The following is a 14,767-nucleotide window of genomic DNA, read 5'->3' as shown; positions in this document are numbered from 1 at the left end:
CACTCTCTGATTTCACCACACTGCCATCTAGTGTAAGTCTGTGACAGATTGTAGCTGTCAACGGTGGTTCCATGGATAATCTGGTTTAAAAAGGGGTAATCACAAATATACCCTATCCGTGTTCTAGCAACAATAAAAAATCTTGCCTTTTTTGCCGCACATTTGTGCTCTCCTACATATTACGCTTTTTTTAACCATTACTGTGGGAGCACTTCATCCCGCCTGAGCATTTCAAAGCCGATTGCTAAAAACATCCTCACATCTCCCTAATGCAGCACAATTTACAGATTCATTTTCACTTCCTCTCCGTCACGTTTCCGTGGAATCACTGATTGACTGGCGCAGTTCAACAGCCAATTGAGCTTTTGTTATTTGCATACAAATTGGCTGTGTGGAACGCTGCTGTGCTTTCTAAGTAAGAGACTCTTGGTTTTCAGTGCATTTGTGTATATGTGTGGGGTGGAAGCCCCTGTCATTGCCTGCACATGTGCAGATGCTCAGAAGATCAGCCCGACTGTTTGATTGCCATTAAATCAGCACAAATGATGTGTGCTGCTTTTTTTTTTACACTGATGGCAGAACTTGAACTGTTAAATGCAATGTAAAAGATGAATACTGCAACGATTTCTTTTTCTTTTCTTTTATTTTAACACAGAACCGTCACCTCCAAATCCATCCCAAAGAGAAATTTAATAATTACCAATATCATGTTGAGATTTGTAAAGAATATGGCCGTCACATGCCAATCAATACAAGTGAGGCAGAGCTTGATTTATTTTAACAGGAATGGTTGCAAGGATTAGCACAACACTTGTAGGGCATTTTTAGTTCAAGGTTCTGAAAAGGTCTGTAAAGTTTGGGTCATGGTCAATATTTTACTGCTTCTTTTTTGTTTATGTATTTTATTAGGGAACCTGCTTGATCATCCTTGCAGTCTCCAGTTGAGATTTATTGGATACATGCTGTAATACACACTGTATGTCTGTATTATGAGAATATACTCAGAAAAAATGTAATTCTGTTGGTTGATCTTTTAGTTGACGTGTAACATGTAACATTGTGCCCTATTCAGACCCTAGCAGCATCAACAACTCTGTCTAAGTACTGCATGTGACTGATGCAATGGATTTGTGTAAGTGTGTGTGTGTGTGTGTGTGTGTGTGTGTGTGTGTGTGTGTGTGTGTGTGTGCGTGCATGTATGTGTGCGTGCGTGTGTGTGTGTGTGAGACATTTGAGAAGTTCCTTTGTCCCATCCAAAGACACTTGGCAGATGGCGTAGCGTGCCAGAGCCACCATGCCAGCAGCACACACTGATAACTGCTGGGAGATGAACAGAAGTCAGCCAGACACACAAACACACACAAACACACACACACACACACACACATAAAAACAAACTAACACACACATAAACACAAACCAACACACACAAACAAACACACACATACATACATACATACACACACACACACACATAAACACAAACACACATACATATACACACACACACACACACATAAACACAAACACAATACACACACACACACACACAAACACACACATACATACATACATACATAAACACACATACACAAACACACACACACACACACACACACACACACACACACATCTCTCTCTCTCTTATTTCTAATTCAAGATCTGCCTATTTTACAAAATCTGCCTCATTTGAAAACATTTCGCTTCCACATCCAGTGCGCATAATGAAACAAATCTAACGTGTGAAAGACGTGTACAAACTCTTTCACTTTCACTCTTTTCCTCTTTCTTGTTTTTTTTTTCTTTTTACAGTCAGATGATCTAGATCCATTCCAGGACATTTTAGATGACGCTGCGTATGCCACAGATGTCGCCATCCCGAGTCCCAAGCCAAAATTTGCCCCTTGCAAAGAGAGCAAAAAGGACCTGATAACGTAAGGCCAAAGAGGAAGTGATGTCGCTGCTCACTCTTGCACTTCACCCTCTTCTCCTCTCGACTGATTTTTTTTTTCTGTCTCTCCTTTTCTTTTCTGTTGTGTTGCTCGGCTTAGAGTGATCAGCCTTCAGCACAGTCGCATGCCACACAATGCGACAGCTTCCTTTCAGCTAGAGCTCTTTAGTTTAGCATATCTCTGGCTTTTGTGCTGTTCTGCTTTATCGTAATTAAACATCATTCTCATTCTACCTGTTCATGTTGCAGCTCTTCCTTAGGATGTCTTGAGAGACAGTGAAGCTAAACTGGAAACAATGAACTATGATCAATGGCAAAACCAAATGAAACTCAAAGCAACACTTCATTTGATCACTTTGATAGCATTACCACTATGTAACACACTCATAAGCTTTACAACATTAATCAGGAATGATGTCAAAAATCACACTGACATCACAGTGAATATTAAGGATAGAAATGATCCTGTTGATAGGTTAAAATGTAATGCTTATGATGGTGTTTTGTGGGATATTTGATCCAAATGAAGTGTTTTTGGCTGCACACAAATCTTGTTTCCCTTTTTGTTTTGTTTGTTTGTTCTGGACTTTTGGGATTTGATTCTATCTACTTTTTTCTGGAGACAGATGCCCAACTCCAGGGTGTGATGGAAGTGGTCACGTAACCGGTAATTACGCCTCGCATAGAAGGTGTGATTTCATTTTCTCATGGTGGATTCGTCCTATGAATTTATTGTTTTCAGCTTACCTCGACTATGCTGTCTAACAGTACCTAGCACAGTACATACCCACATTAACGTTAACCCTTTGAGGATATGGCCTCAGTAAATGAGATCTGAATAACACAAATGCTACGGAGAGAAAGCGAATAATACAAATCGGTGTAGAACATATCAGACAGTAATCTGTTCAGAGGGTTAACCTTGTGTAGATCTGATTTCCCCTGCACTTGCACCATGGCTTTTCTGCATTTGCAGTTTCTGTGAAGTGTTTTTTTTTTTGTGTGTGTGTGTGTGTGTGTGTTTGTTTTGTGTTAGCTGCATTTCGTAAGCCCCCCCCTTGCTAAACTAATATCGGCTTTTACAATCTTTCAGTCTTTCAGGTTGTCCTTTAGCAGATAAAAGCATTCGGAGTATGATGGCGACCAATTCACAAGAACTCAAGTAAGTTTAGTTTCAGGAGGAACCTAAACTACAGTTTATAATTAATATTTCATTATTTCAACTTGAGAACTCATTATTTCAAGATATTATGCTGTTATATTGACTTACAATCTCGTTATTTCAAGAAAGTATGTTGTTATTGTAACTGAGGGTCACATGACCAGCGTAATATCACATACTTTCTCATTATGGTGTTTTTTAGAGTTATTATATATCTATCACAAGACTAATATATTTAATATTAGCTTATAGTGGGCACACAGTGCAGTGGCTTAGTGGTCAGCACGTTCGCCTCCAGGGTTGGGGGTTCGATTCCCGCCGCGGCCCTGTGTGCAGAGTTTGCTTGTTCTCCCCGTGCTGCGGGGGTTGTCCAAAGTGTCCATAGTGTGAATGGGTGTGTGAATGTGTATGTGAGTGTGCCCTGCAATGGATTGGCACCCTGTCCAGGTGCCAGATGCTCCCTGGGATAGGCTCCAGGATCCCCGTGACCCAGTAGGATAAGGGGTATAGAAAATGGATGGATTAGCCTAAAGTAAAAAAATCCATATGTATGATGTATGTTAAATCCATATGTATGATGACCTATGAGTATTCATAACATATTATAATACATTCATGAGGCATTATACATATTAGATTGCATATACAAAATATATATTTTGCATATACAAAATATATAATATTTGCATAGTAGAATAAGTAGTGTTTATAACACTACTGCTATAGTGTTTATAACATTACTATATTACTAATACCAAGGAAATTCAGCCCCAGTTTACTTCATGCATTGTTTTTTAAAACAAGTAATTGAATTCTGAAGTTATTGTAAAGTTCTCTAGTATGATTTCCTAGTCATGTCTCTGGTGTAATTCATTATTTATTTATTTATTTTTTAATGGTTTCTTGGTATTGGTGTAATATGTTATGAACATGTCTTATCATATGTTGTGTTAACCATTCATAATGCATAAAAAGATATAAAGCTATAAAGTCATGCATTTTCATAAATAGTCAAAACAATGTGCATAATGCCTTATGAATGCATTATAATTTGAAATGTTATATTATGAATGTGTTCATAGTTTATTAAAAATACAACCCTGGAAATTGTTACTATTATAATTTGTATTCTCGATTCTGTTTCTTAGATAGTAAGTAAGCATCATATATTGAAATAATGAGTTAACAAGATAATCACTCTAAACATTGACATAATATCTTGAAATAAGTTATTAAGTGAAAATAAAAACATATTATTGTTATATAAACGGATATTAAGTTGAAAGAACAATGTGTCTTGTAATAATAGGTTATTAAACTGAAATGATGAGTTAACAATCCAAAATATTAATATATCTTGAAACAATATGTCATTAAGTTGAAATAGTGATCTGTTGAGTTAACCTGAAAGAGCAAGATATTAAGTCAAAGGACAAAATATTTTTAAAATATTAAGTCATAATGATTGGATAATAATGTAATATTAATATATTAACATTATATTATTAATATAATATTAATATATTAAACAATGTGTTATTATGTTTCAACAATGTGATATTAAGTTGAAATAATGACACTCCAACATTTTTTTTTTTAGTTACAACTTGGGCTACTGTACTAATTAAAACAACTGGGAACACACAAAAACTTTATATATAAACATATATATATACACATATATGAATATTGAAAGTGTAAGGCTCTGATGTAATCAAATAAGAAATGAGGTTTAAAAGATTCAGTCATTTTCCTTGTCTTGGACACATTGGGCTTCATGTTAATGAGTGTGTAGTAGATTTAGAGATTTAGCTTCCAACAGGAATGTATTGATTAGAGTTAGTGCACTGGTGTGAATCAGGTTATAAGACCGAGCTTTTTATTTCAAATATGAGTGTATGCAGCAAATAATACTTCTGCACATATTGAATAAGCAATGATCGTCATCCCGACACAAGATCAGTGAGAAAGTTATGTTCCAGTTACCTTCCAGTTACCTAGGTTTGTTTTTTTTTTGTTTGTTTGTTTCTTTTGTATTGTTTTTATCTGTAGTTCATGTTGCTCTCATTATTCACCTGTAGAGATAACCAGATTCAAAGATAAGCTGCACTAATTCTACATCTAATCACCTATTTGCAATGAAGGGCAAGTGTTATCAAGCATGTGATAATGGAAAACAACACTAATTACTCAGGGTTCTGTCTTCTTCCAACGTTGGGCAGTAACAGCGTGCATTTCTGTCCCAGGTGCCCGACTCCGGGCTGTGATGGCTCGGGACATATCACTGGAAATTACGCCTCCCACAGAAGGTAAAGTTGAATTTTCCCCTACGACTGTTTCACATTCAGCATTTTATTGATTGATCTGTTTTATACAATACAAATTCTTTATGAATATTATGTTGGATATGTTTTTTTCCATGGCAAAATACTCACCAATGTGTCTTTTTTTCCAGTTTGTCAGGATGTCCACGAGCTCGAAAGAGTGGCATAAAGATTACCCACAGCAAAGAGGACAAAGAGGACCAGGAACCAATAAGGTATGGCCTTCCAAAACGTCAAGCTTCAAGGAGAAGTTGAATTCAAACAGTCTACATTAGAGGGTTTGTAGTCAATAAATTCATAGCTGCACCAGCTTCGGTTCTCAAACATCCCCTTGTTCGGAAAGAAAAGAAGTTGTAGGACATCAGCATTTTCATAGAACATGAATGTGAATGTCAGTGAATGTAATATTTTGTGAAGAGCTTGCACTTAAGCAGAAACTCAAAGCCTGTCTTATTTTGGAGTTAAGTGCAGATGGAAAGGGACTGAGATTGAAAAGCTGAGGAGTGCTGAGTCTCCTAGATGTCTGTGCTGAGGAGTTCTGGGGACTGGGGACAATTTTGGAAAGTCCTGAGTGAATCAGATGGTTCGGCTTAATAGGCTCCCATATGTCACACTAATTGAGAGATACCTTGTTTTCCTATCACTAACAAAAATCAACACGGGATAAAAATAGGGAAATAATTGCTGACTATTGTGGAACAAAATATATTCAGAATGCACCAAATGGGGCTGGGTGTTGATCCTTAAGCAAGTAACTTCTCTAATTCCAGACTCCCATAATGTTAAATTTACTCGCACTTGAGAATGTAGGAGATTCGATTATTGCTGTACAAACCAAATATCCCTTTAGGGTGCTAGATGAATTATTTTTTTCCTAAATATGTACTCTTTTTTGTAATTGTCTTGTATATTTGTGACATTTCCAAAACTGAAGGATCCTAAGATTCTCAGGCAAAGGAGCTGACATTGGAGAGTCACATACAGGTTTAGCTATCTTCAGCTCCCCAAATTACATTTATTCATTTTTAATCAGTAACCACTTTGTCTTGGTCGGGGTCATGGTTGATCTGGAACTCATCCTGGGAACAGTGGGCATCCTGGCTGGGACACCAGTCCATTGCAGAACACTCACACACTCATTCACATGTTTGGGCAATTTATAGTCATAATCCACTTACAGGGATGTTTTTGTGAGGTTGGAGGAAACCAGCGAACGAGGAAGAAACCCACACAGATGCTGGAGACCATTCAGAACTCCACCAAGACAGTTCCAAATTACAATAATAACTAAATCGGCAATTGTTTACTTTGACAACTGGTATCATGAGCTAATTTGGAGACCACATATTAGACATCTGCTCATCCAACCATTGACCTAAAGTTCATCAAGTTTATCATCAAGAACTGTCAGACTCAAAAATATTATAAAAAGTAGTATAAACTCTCTTGGAATTGACTCCAAATCAGAATCAGTGAACCCTGGAGAGTAAAAAACAGGAGGAAGTCTTCGTAACAGGACCTGTTCTGGTGTTTTCAGGTGTCCTGTACCTGGTTGTGATGGACAGGGTCATGTGACAGGGAAGTATGCATCTCACCGCAGTGCATCGGGTTGCCCCCTGGCTGCCAAGCGGCAGAAGGACTGCTACATGAATGGCACACAGTTCACATGGAAAGCTGGGAAGACAGACGGCATGTCCTGTCCAACTCCAGGCTGTGACGGCTCAGGTCATGTCAGTGGCAGCTTTTTAACCCATCGAAGGTGGGACTTTATGAGAAAAAAATATATCACACCACCCCCAAGCAAGACAGTAGTATTAAATGAAATTACTACATAAAAAGTCCATCTGCAACCATCAAAACCTAAATACTCAATAAACCTAACTCATAAAACACATACTTTTGAGCAGATTTAAATTAATTTATTGAACAAGGATACAGTGCTACTATGTTTATGTGACTATGTTTGTGTTTTTTATGTCTTTTAGTCTGTCGGGTTGTCCACGTGCTTCATCTGCTATGAAGAAGGCCAGACTGTCAGGAGTGGAGATGCTTACAATAAAACGGCCAAGCAATGGTAAAATCTGCTGCTTCATACTACCAAAGCAGTGTTCTTAACTCTTTCTACCAGTACACTGTGGAATGGAAATCGACTTATCAGACATTTTCAATCAGTATAAACAAATTCATTATTTTATTGCCGCAAGTCATATGTTATATGATTAGTCAGGACACTGTTAACACTGGTACAGAGATAAAACAGAGAGCACAATTAAAGCTTTTTTGATAGTAAAACACCATATGCAACTTCCACAATCAAATTTAAACCTAGTTGGCCAGGTAAAAAAAAAAATAGACATACTTATGAAAAACTGCAAATTCTTAAAGTCTTGAGTATCTACTTTCATATGAGCCGTTAAACACTACTGTGGCATTTGGCTTCACATATAAATTCAATGCTGAATATGGGCGCCTCCAAAACAAGTGGAAATTCCATTTTTTGGGCCTCTGGTAAATAGAGTTAATAATCATTTATGAGTATGCATTCACCTGCATGCACACTATATTCACAGTCAATCACACTTGTGCAAATAATGTGCACAAGTGTGCAATAATGTGATTAGAAAAGCAATTAATTGTATACTCTAGGTGAACTTGCAGAAATTGCAGTATAAAATGCACAAATTTGACAAGGGAGCCTAATCCGTTCTATTGTGCAAGTTATAAGTGTCGCAAAATCAGCACTTAATGGCAGAACTGAATTGAACTGCAGTGTGAATTTTCAAAAAAAAAAAATTCAAAAACGTTTCAAATACATTTACAAATCCACCAAAGAAAAAAGAGTGAGAGATACTGAAATACGGAAACAACCCAGAGAACACATTTACTACATTTTATAATAAATAGTCAAGAGGTGCTGGACCGGCAAGTGCGGTGTACAAAGGAAATCTGTAATATCCTGTTAAAAGGTCAATATTAATAGCTCCATAACAATTACAAATGAAAGATCCAGCTCTATCCGAAGCAGCTCCTTATTTTCTAATATAACTGGCAAATACTGTATGTAACAGGTCAGTTTACGGGTTGCTCGATTAGAGGTTACAGGTTAATTAGTAAACTAGGGAAATAAATTTGTGCTAATTTATGTTGTCGTGTTCACTGATAAATTTAACCTTTTTTATATTACGCTATTTTAACGGCGTCTATATATTTTGCAAAAAAAAATACAATTTGTTTGTGTGTTTTAACATTTAATTTGAATTTTTGTAGGTTTACACAATGATGAAGACATTAAACAGCTGGATGAAGAAATCAAAGATTTAAATGAATCCAATTCACAGGTGGAGGCAGATATGATCAAACTTAGAACACAGGTAAATATATATATATATTTTTTATTATTATTATTTATTTATTTATTCTTAAATCACAAACTATTCACAGTTTACAAACTGCAGAATTTATATTTGTAAGCTTTAAGTGTTTTCAGTTTGGGGTTTCAAAGTTTTACAGTGAAATGTTTAAATTCATGGTTATGTGCATGGCACTGCTTCTGCGATTCCTGCCTGCAAGATTCATTTAAAATTTAAGATAAGAAGAGTTTGGTTTCAACATGAATTCAATCTTTTGGCTTCAATTTGTCAGACTGCATGAACGTTCAGCTGAATTTCAAAGAGGGCCTAAAAATCCAGTTGTAGGAGTTGGGGGAAGAGTAAACTTATTCTAGGATTAACACGTTAGCTCTACATTCTCAGAAATATACTGTAGGCAGCTGATTTTTTTTTTTTTTTTTTTTGTACCTTTAGTGTGTATCTTTATAAATTATTTTGGTAAACTGGACCTCAAGTACCATTGCTTTACTCTAAAAGTTAATTATACATACACCACATGCAACTTCTCGGGTAAAAGATACACACAAAAGGTACAAAAGACCCTTGATGGAATGTTTATGTCTGAGCACCTAACAACTCTAATCATTCCCCCCTCCCCCCAGATTACAACCATGGAGTCTAATCTGAAGTCGATAGAGGAAGAAAACAAGGTGATTGAACAGCAAAATGAATCTCTCCTGCATGAGCTGGCCAACCTCAGCCAGTCACTGATTAACAGTTTAGCTAATATCCAGCTCCCTCATATGGTAAGGGCCACCATCGAGAACGGATAGCGGGCAAGTTATGGAAAGCAAAGAGCATTGCGCTGCAGCTTGTTGATTTTCAGATCATAGCTCTCTGTGGCTTCAGGCGACACTTGACTCTGCATGCAATGTTCCGATGCAACTGCTTTATAATGTACATGTAATAGCACTCGGGAGATATGAATGAGTGTGTCAGCGATGTGAAAAGGGACAGGAGCCAATCAGCATGATCCGTACAATTTTATGAATAGGGTCACTGACAGAAATTGTGTAAAATGGCTAGAGGAGCATTATAACGAGCATTATTATCATTATTTCAATTGCATGTACAGTATATGTACACTGACAAGACACATTTGAAGGCCAGCAATATAGAAGTGATATTTTGTCTGAATAATACTTTTTACAAAAATTTCCTTGGCAAATATGAAAGTAAAGTAAAGATAAAAGACATTTTGAACACAGGTGAAGTGTCCTTCACAACAACCACTTGAGAAAACAGCATTTTGTATGTTCCAGGCCGGTTTAACTACACTTTACCTCGAAATATAATCATTAAATTTACTACTTATTATTTTTGCATGGGAATCAATTTAATATCTTTAAATCATGCCATGCTTTAGGTTAGGAAAAATATATCCCACAACACAACTCTTTTATATGAACACAGTCACCCCTAGGAAATTTTTTTGGAATATTCAACACGGTGGTAAAGTAAAATGGCATCTCGGTTACTCTTACTAGTTACCAATCTCTTTCTATTTGACAAAATTTCTGTCAGTGACATGTCAAAACCTAGATGATAGATTAATTATCCTGGCTACTTTACATGTCACATGCAGTGTTAAACTATTATTAGCAATGCAAATACTGTATGTATACATTTTAGTTTACCAATTTAGAAAACATCACAAAAAAACAGCTTTCTTCCATAGCATTCATTTTGCTTTTTTTTTTTTTTCAGACCTTTACATAATGAGAAATTAACTGACAGCTAAGAATTAATTTAAATCCATTTCATAAACAGATATCATGGCAGTACAATAAACATACGAGAAAATATAATGATGTTTAAGTTAAAAAAGTTGTCAAAAGTTTTCATAAAAAAAATTCTATTAATTAAGGTTTTTGTGTGTTCCGAATATTCTAAAATGTGTTTAATGCTTAATGTTTGTTTTGTAGATGAACTTAAAAGGATCGGACAGGTTTTATTAAGACATTGTCATGTTTAATTCATTAAATCTGTCAACACTATTATCTATTCAAAAACACTAACAATAAGAGTAATAAAAACTGGTTTGTGGCCCTTGAACTTAATGACTGGTAGGAATTGTGACGAGGTCTGGGTTTGTCAGATTAATTCTTGGACCAGCTATGATTCTATGCAGAAATGGGAAAAGCCCACAGAGATGGAAGATGTGCATGTTGGATACAGTAGGCTAATAGATCTCTGCCTTCCTCTCTAGAAACCGCCGCTACACAAAGAGCCTCCGATTAGAAATAACAGCTGTTTACAGTTGCATCAGCGAGTAAGGAAATCATTTTCACAGTCTACTCCTCTCCGGCTCTTTTGTTTCCTTCATTCTTTCCATATTCTCTCTAAAACTATTTGCATGTTTTTTTTAATAGAAACATTGTTTATAGTGGTATAGCTAGTTTTATTTACAGATATTGTTTTAGTAAATGGAACATGATTTGGTACAGTGGTTTGCACTGGCTTGTACAAAAGAAGTAAATGAGCTTAGTTTCCATTTGTATTTGTATTTGTGGTGTTCCAATTACTACTTAAAATCCACATGTTTGCTAGTTTGTTAGTTACTAGATGGGCAACTCATTGTACATATACATATGTATGTGCCCAATGTATTGATGAATCATTTGATGAATCATGAATCATTTGATGAATCATGAGTCATTTAATGTTTTGTAAAATATTTGATTAATCATGAGTCATTCAATGAATGATGAATCATTTGATGATTCATGAGTCACTTGATGAACCATGAATCACTTGATGAATTGTGAATCATTTGATGATTCATGAATCATTTCATGCCATTGCTTAAGGAAGATATTAGTCCATAATCCATAGTCCATAATAATGATAAATCATCTTTACTGTATATTATCACTTTTGCACTTTTTTGTCCATGCTTCCATTCCCTGACTGATTCATTTGAAGTTTAAACATGTAACCTGGACAGCCGACATTTACAACCCTGCATAATGATGTCCCTGTCATCATTATTTTAGTCTCTTTGAGTGAAAAATGTATCAAACGATAGTCCAATACAATAGAACAGTGGTTCTCAAAGTGGGATCCAAGGAGCCCCAGGGGTTTGTGAAGTATAGCCAGGGAGTGTGTGATTTATTATTATTATTATTATTATTATTATTATTATTATTATTATTTGTTACAGTGGTGGAAATCATAACTCACAATTATCAAAGCTGTTTTATTCATTATGTATTTAATAGCCAGTTTGACTGTTCACTTGAATTTAATTTGGGTTTAATCGAAATCTCAATAGCTCAAATATATGTGTATATATATGTCCACTTATTCCTAATGTACTGAGTGGAAATTTCCAGATTATAAAGCTCTATGGCTCCAATAAATAGCCAGATGATCATTTTACAGATAACAGGGTCCCTGGCTGCAAAAGGCTTGAGAACCCCTGCAATGCAATAAAAAAGCAAACGAAAAGAAGCAATGTACCTCAGCCTGGAAGTGCTACTGGTCAAAATATGCTTAAACTACAATGAGATGGTTTATACCATTTACAGAAAGTGATGTAAATATCATCCTCTAAAAAATAATTTAAAAAATGAATTCTTTTTATCCTGTCACAGCTTAGCCTTGAGAAAGATCCAGTTTCTTGGTTTTGTATGATTATGTTAGTAGTGAAAGGACAAAATAGACGTAACGTTGCCATGATATTGTGGTGCAGCCATATTGCTTATAGTTTGGATCCATTTGCACGTCCTCCATATTTACATCATTTTTTTCTGACATCTGATCACACTGTAGATAAACACTATAGATCAAGGATCAACAAGGATCCTGACCACCGTTTTATCTCTTCTATCAGTCTTACACTCACACATATTCCCCTTTCCCCTTTTCAAGTGACACTCTTCATGTGATCACATAAAAGCCAATGACAGTTTGTGTCATGTTCTGAGGTGTGTTTGTGTACATCACAACTTCTCTGTGTCTCTTCTTTACTGTTATAACCTTTCCTATGTGTGTTCACAGGATCCAATAAGCGAACAGAACTTTGACGCATACGTGACGACTCTGACAGATATGTACACAAATCAAGAGCAGTACCAGAGTCCGGAGAACAAAGCGTTACTGGAGAATATAAAACAAGCAGTACAAGGAATCCAAGTCTAGCCACTCAGCAAACCTCAAAGCAAGGGGAAAGAAGGGGACGATTATGAAACAGGAGAAATGCGATTGAGATTGCCTCATGGTTTGCTGCTGTAATTTAGCAGACAGTGTTAAATATTCACATATGTTCTTTAAAAAAAAAAAAAAAAAAGTGTTATGCTTACAATTCATGATTTTTTTTTTTATTTATCTTTATTTTTGGTCTTGCTTTGAAAAATATTTAATGGCAAAATAGTTTTTGAAAACATTTCACATTTTGTACATTTTCATATGAGCTCACATAGTGTGATGTAACATTTCTAGCTGCTCATGTATGCACATTTTAGTGTATATTTCTGAACAGTAAGGCAAACAGTATTGATATATACATTCTTTTTTTAATGCTTGCTGATTAACAAAAGGATTTTAGTTTGAGAAAGCTAAACTACTGCATCAAAATAATGGACATGCAAGGATACACTGAGTGTATCTTTTTATACCAGTTTATTACACAATAGAACAATGTACCTATTTATTAAAAAAAACACAAAATAAAAAAGTTTATTAGGTATATTGATCTAGTTTTCAATAAACTGGGAACTCAGTGTATGCCGACTTTTTAAACCATTTTCTCCTTGTTGAATGATTTTTTTTTTTTTTTTTTTACATTTTGTGAAAAAGGACAGACTGCGTTTTATTTCTAAGTTATGCTTGAGGAGTTTTATTCTTGGCACCTGTACATGGTGGGTAGATAAATACTTGATGAAAATGAACAGCGAAAGGAAATCAACGTGATGTATGAATGTCGCAGTTCTATTGTAAACATCATGACACGGAAACCTAATGGTGGAAGTCCCAGAACTTAGCAATGAACATTATCTGATTTTGTGTTAGAAAAGAGCTTTTGTCATTAAATCTGCATTAGTGTAATGGCAGCAGAGGTTCGCCCCAGTGTCAATGTTCATTTAGCCTGATCCGTATATCAGTAGCACGAGTCTCACATCATATCAGCAATATACGTTTTGACAACATTTATGGCGATGAGCAGCAATCTGTGGGGGGGAAAAAAAATAAACAGTTGGGCTATATGCAATTTCCTGTTTGTAGACATTAGTGGGGAAACAAATGAAACTTTTTACTGTATGTAAATGATTGATTTTTTTTATACAAATCTTGTAATACAAAATTTTTCAACAGGGGTATAATATACTTGGACGTTCAATTTAGAGGCAAACAGTGATTTCTGAGATCCATTTCCTTTATTTATGACTTTGCACGGGGACACCTTTGTTTCCATGTTCTGATGGTTATACATAAACTAAAGCAGTACTTGGGAAATGGAAAAAAAAAAAAAAGAAGGGTTTTGTAGAATAAATATATATAAATAGAATTTATGAAAGCGGGACTAACAGGGTCATTGTCCCCACTTATGTGCCAGTAGACTATTTGCACTTGTCCTAAAGATATATAATTAGTAAATACTGGTGGTGTGCAATCTCCAGGTGGCTCTTCGGCACACAATTGGAACGCGTTATGTCAAGAATTGTTCAATTGTATCAGAAGGAGACTGCAGGGAATCTGAATAAAAAATGAGGACAATATCTTTACCAGTAATAGTACGACATTTTGGTATTTCTTTCATTTTTTTTTTTTTTTTGTATCATCTCTAATCATTACAAATCCCCAGCTGCACTTTATGTCTATCACTGTACAAAATCATTTAACAAGAAAAATGTCAAAGAAAAGAAAAACAATAATAAAAATATTAATACAAGGATGAAAATCCCAGTATAAAGGGGCAGGAAGATGGAGTCAGAAGTAG

General features: G+C 35.6%; 1 protein-coding gene across 1 annotated transcript in view; it reads left to right on the top strand.

The window, feature by feature from the left end:
* Window positions 1–14,767, top strand: part of myt1lb (myelin transcription factor 1-like, b) — a 114,413-nt gene that overhangs the window by 98,886 nt on the left and 760 nt on the right. Inside the window, exons 13-22 of the mRNA XM_053632407.1 lie at window positions 1,813–1,934; window positions 3,045–3,113; window positions 5,360–5,422; window positions 5,569–5,652; window positions 6,975–7,196; window positions 7,423–7,511; window positions 8,705–8,808; window positions 9,429–9,572; window positions 11,036–11,098; window positions 12,829–14,767. The exon at window positions 12,829–14,767 is cut by the window's right edge and continues 760 nt beyond it. Coding sequence (XP_053488382.1) covers window positions 1,813–1,934; window positions 3,045–3,113; window positions 5,360–5,422; window positions 5,569–5,652; window positions 6,975–7,196; window positions 7,423–7,511; window positions 8,705–8,808; window positions 9,429–9,572; window positions 11,036–11,098; window positions 12,829–12,969 — 1,101 coding nt within the window. The 3' untranslated portion in view covers window positions 12,970–14,767. The remainder of the gene's footprint in view (window positions 1–1,812; window positions 1,935–3,044; window positions 3,114–5,359; window positions 5,423–5,568; window positions 5,653–6,974; window positions 7,197–7,422; window positions 7,512–8,704; window positions 8,809–9,428; window positions 9,573–11,035; window positions 11,099–12,828) is intronic.

This window comes from Ictalurus furcatus, chromosome 9, assembly GCF_023375685.1.
Source record: "Ictalurus furcatus strain D&B chromosome 9, Billie_1.0, whole genome shotgun sequence".
NCBI classification, from domain to species: Eukaryota; Metazoa; Chordata; class Actinopteri; order Siluriformes; family Ictaluridae; genus Ictalurus; species Ictalurus furcatus.
This window is presented reverse-complemented; position numbering and strand designations above follow the sequence as displayed.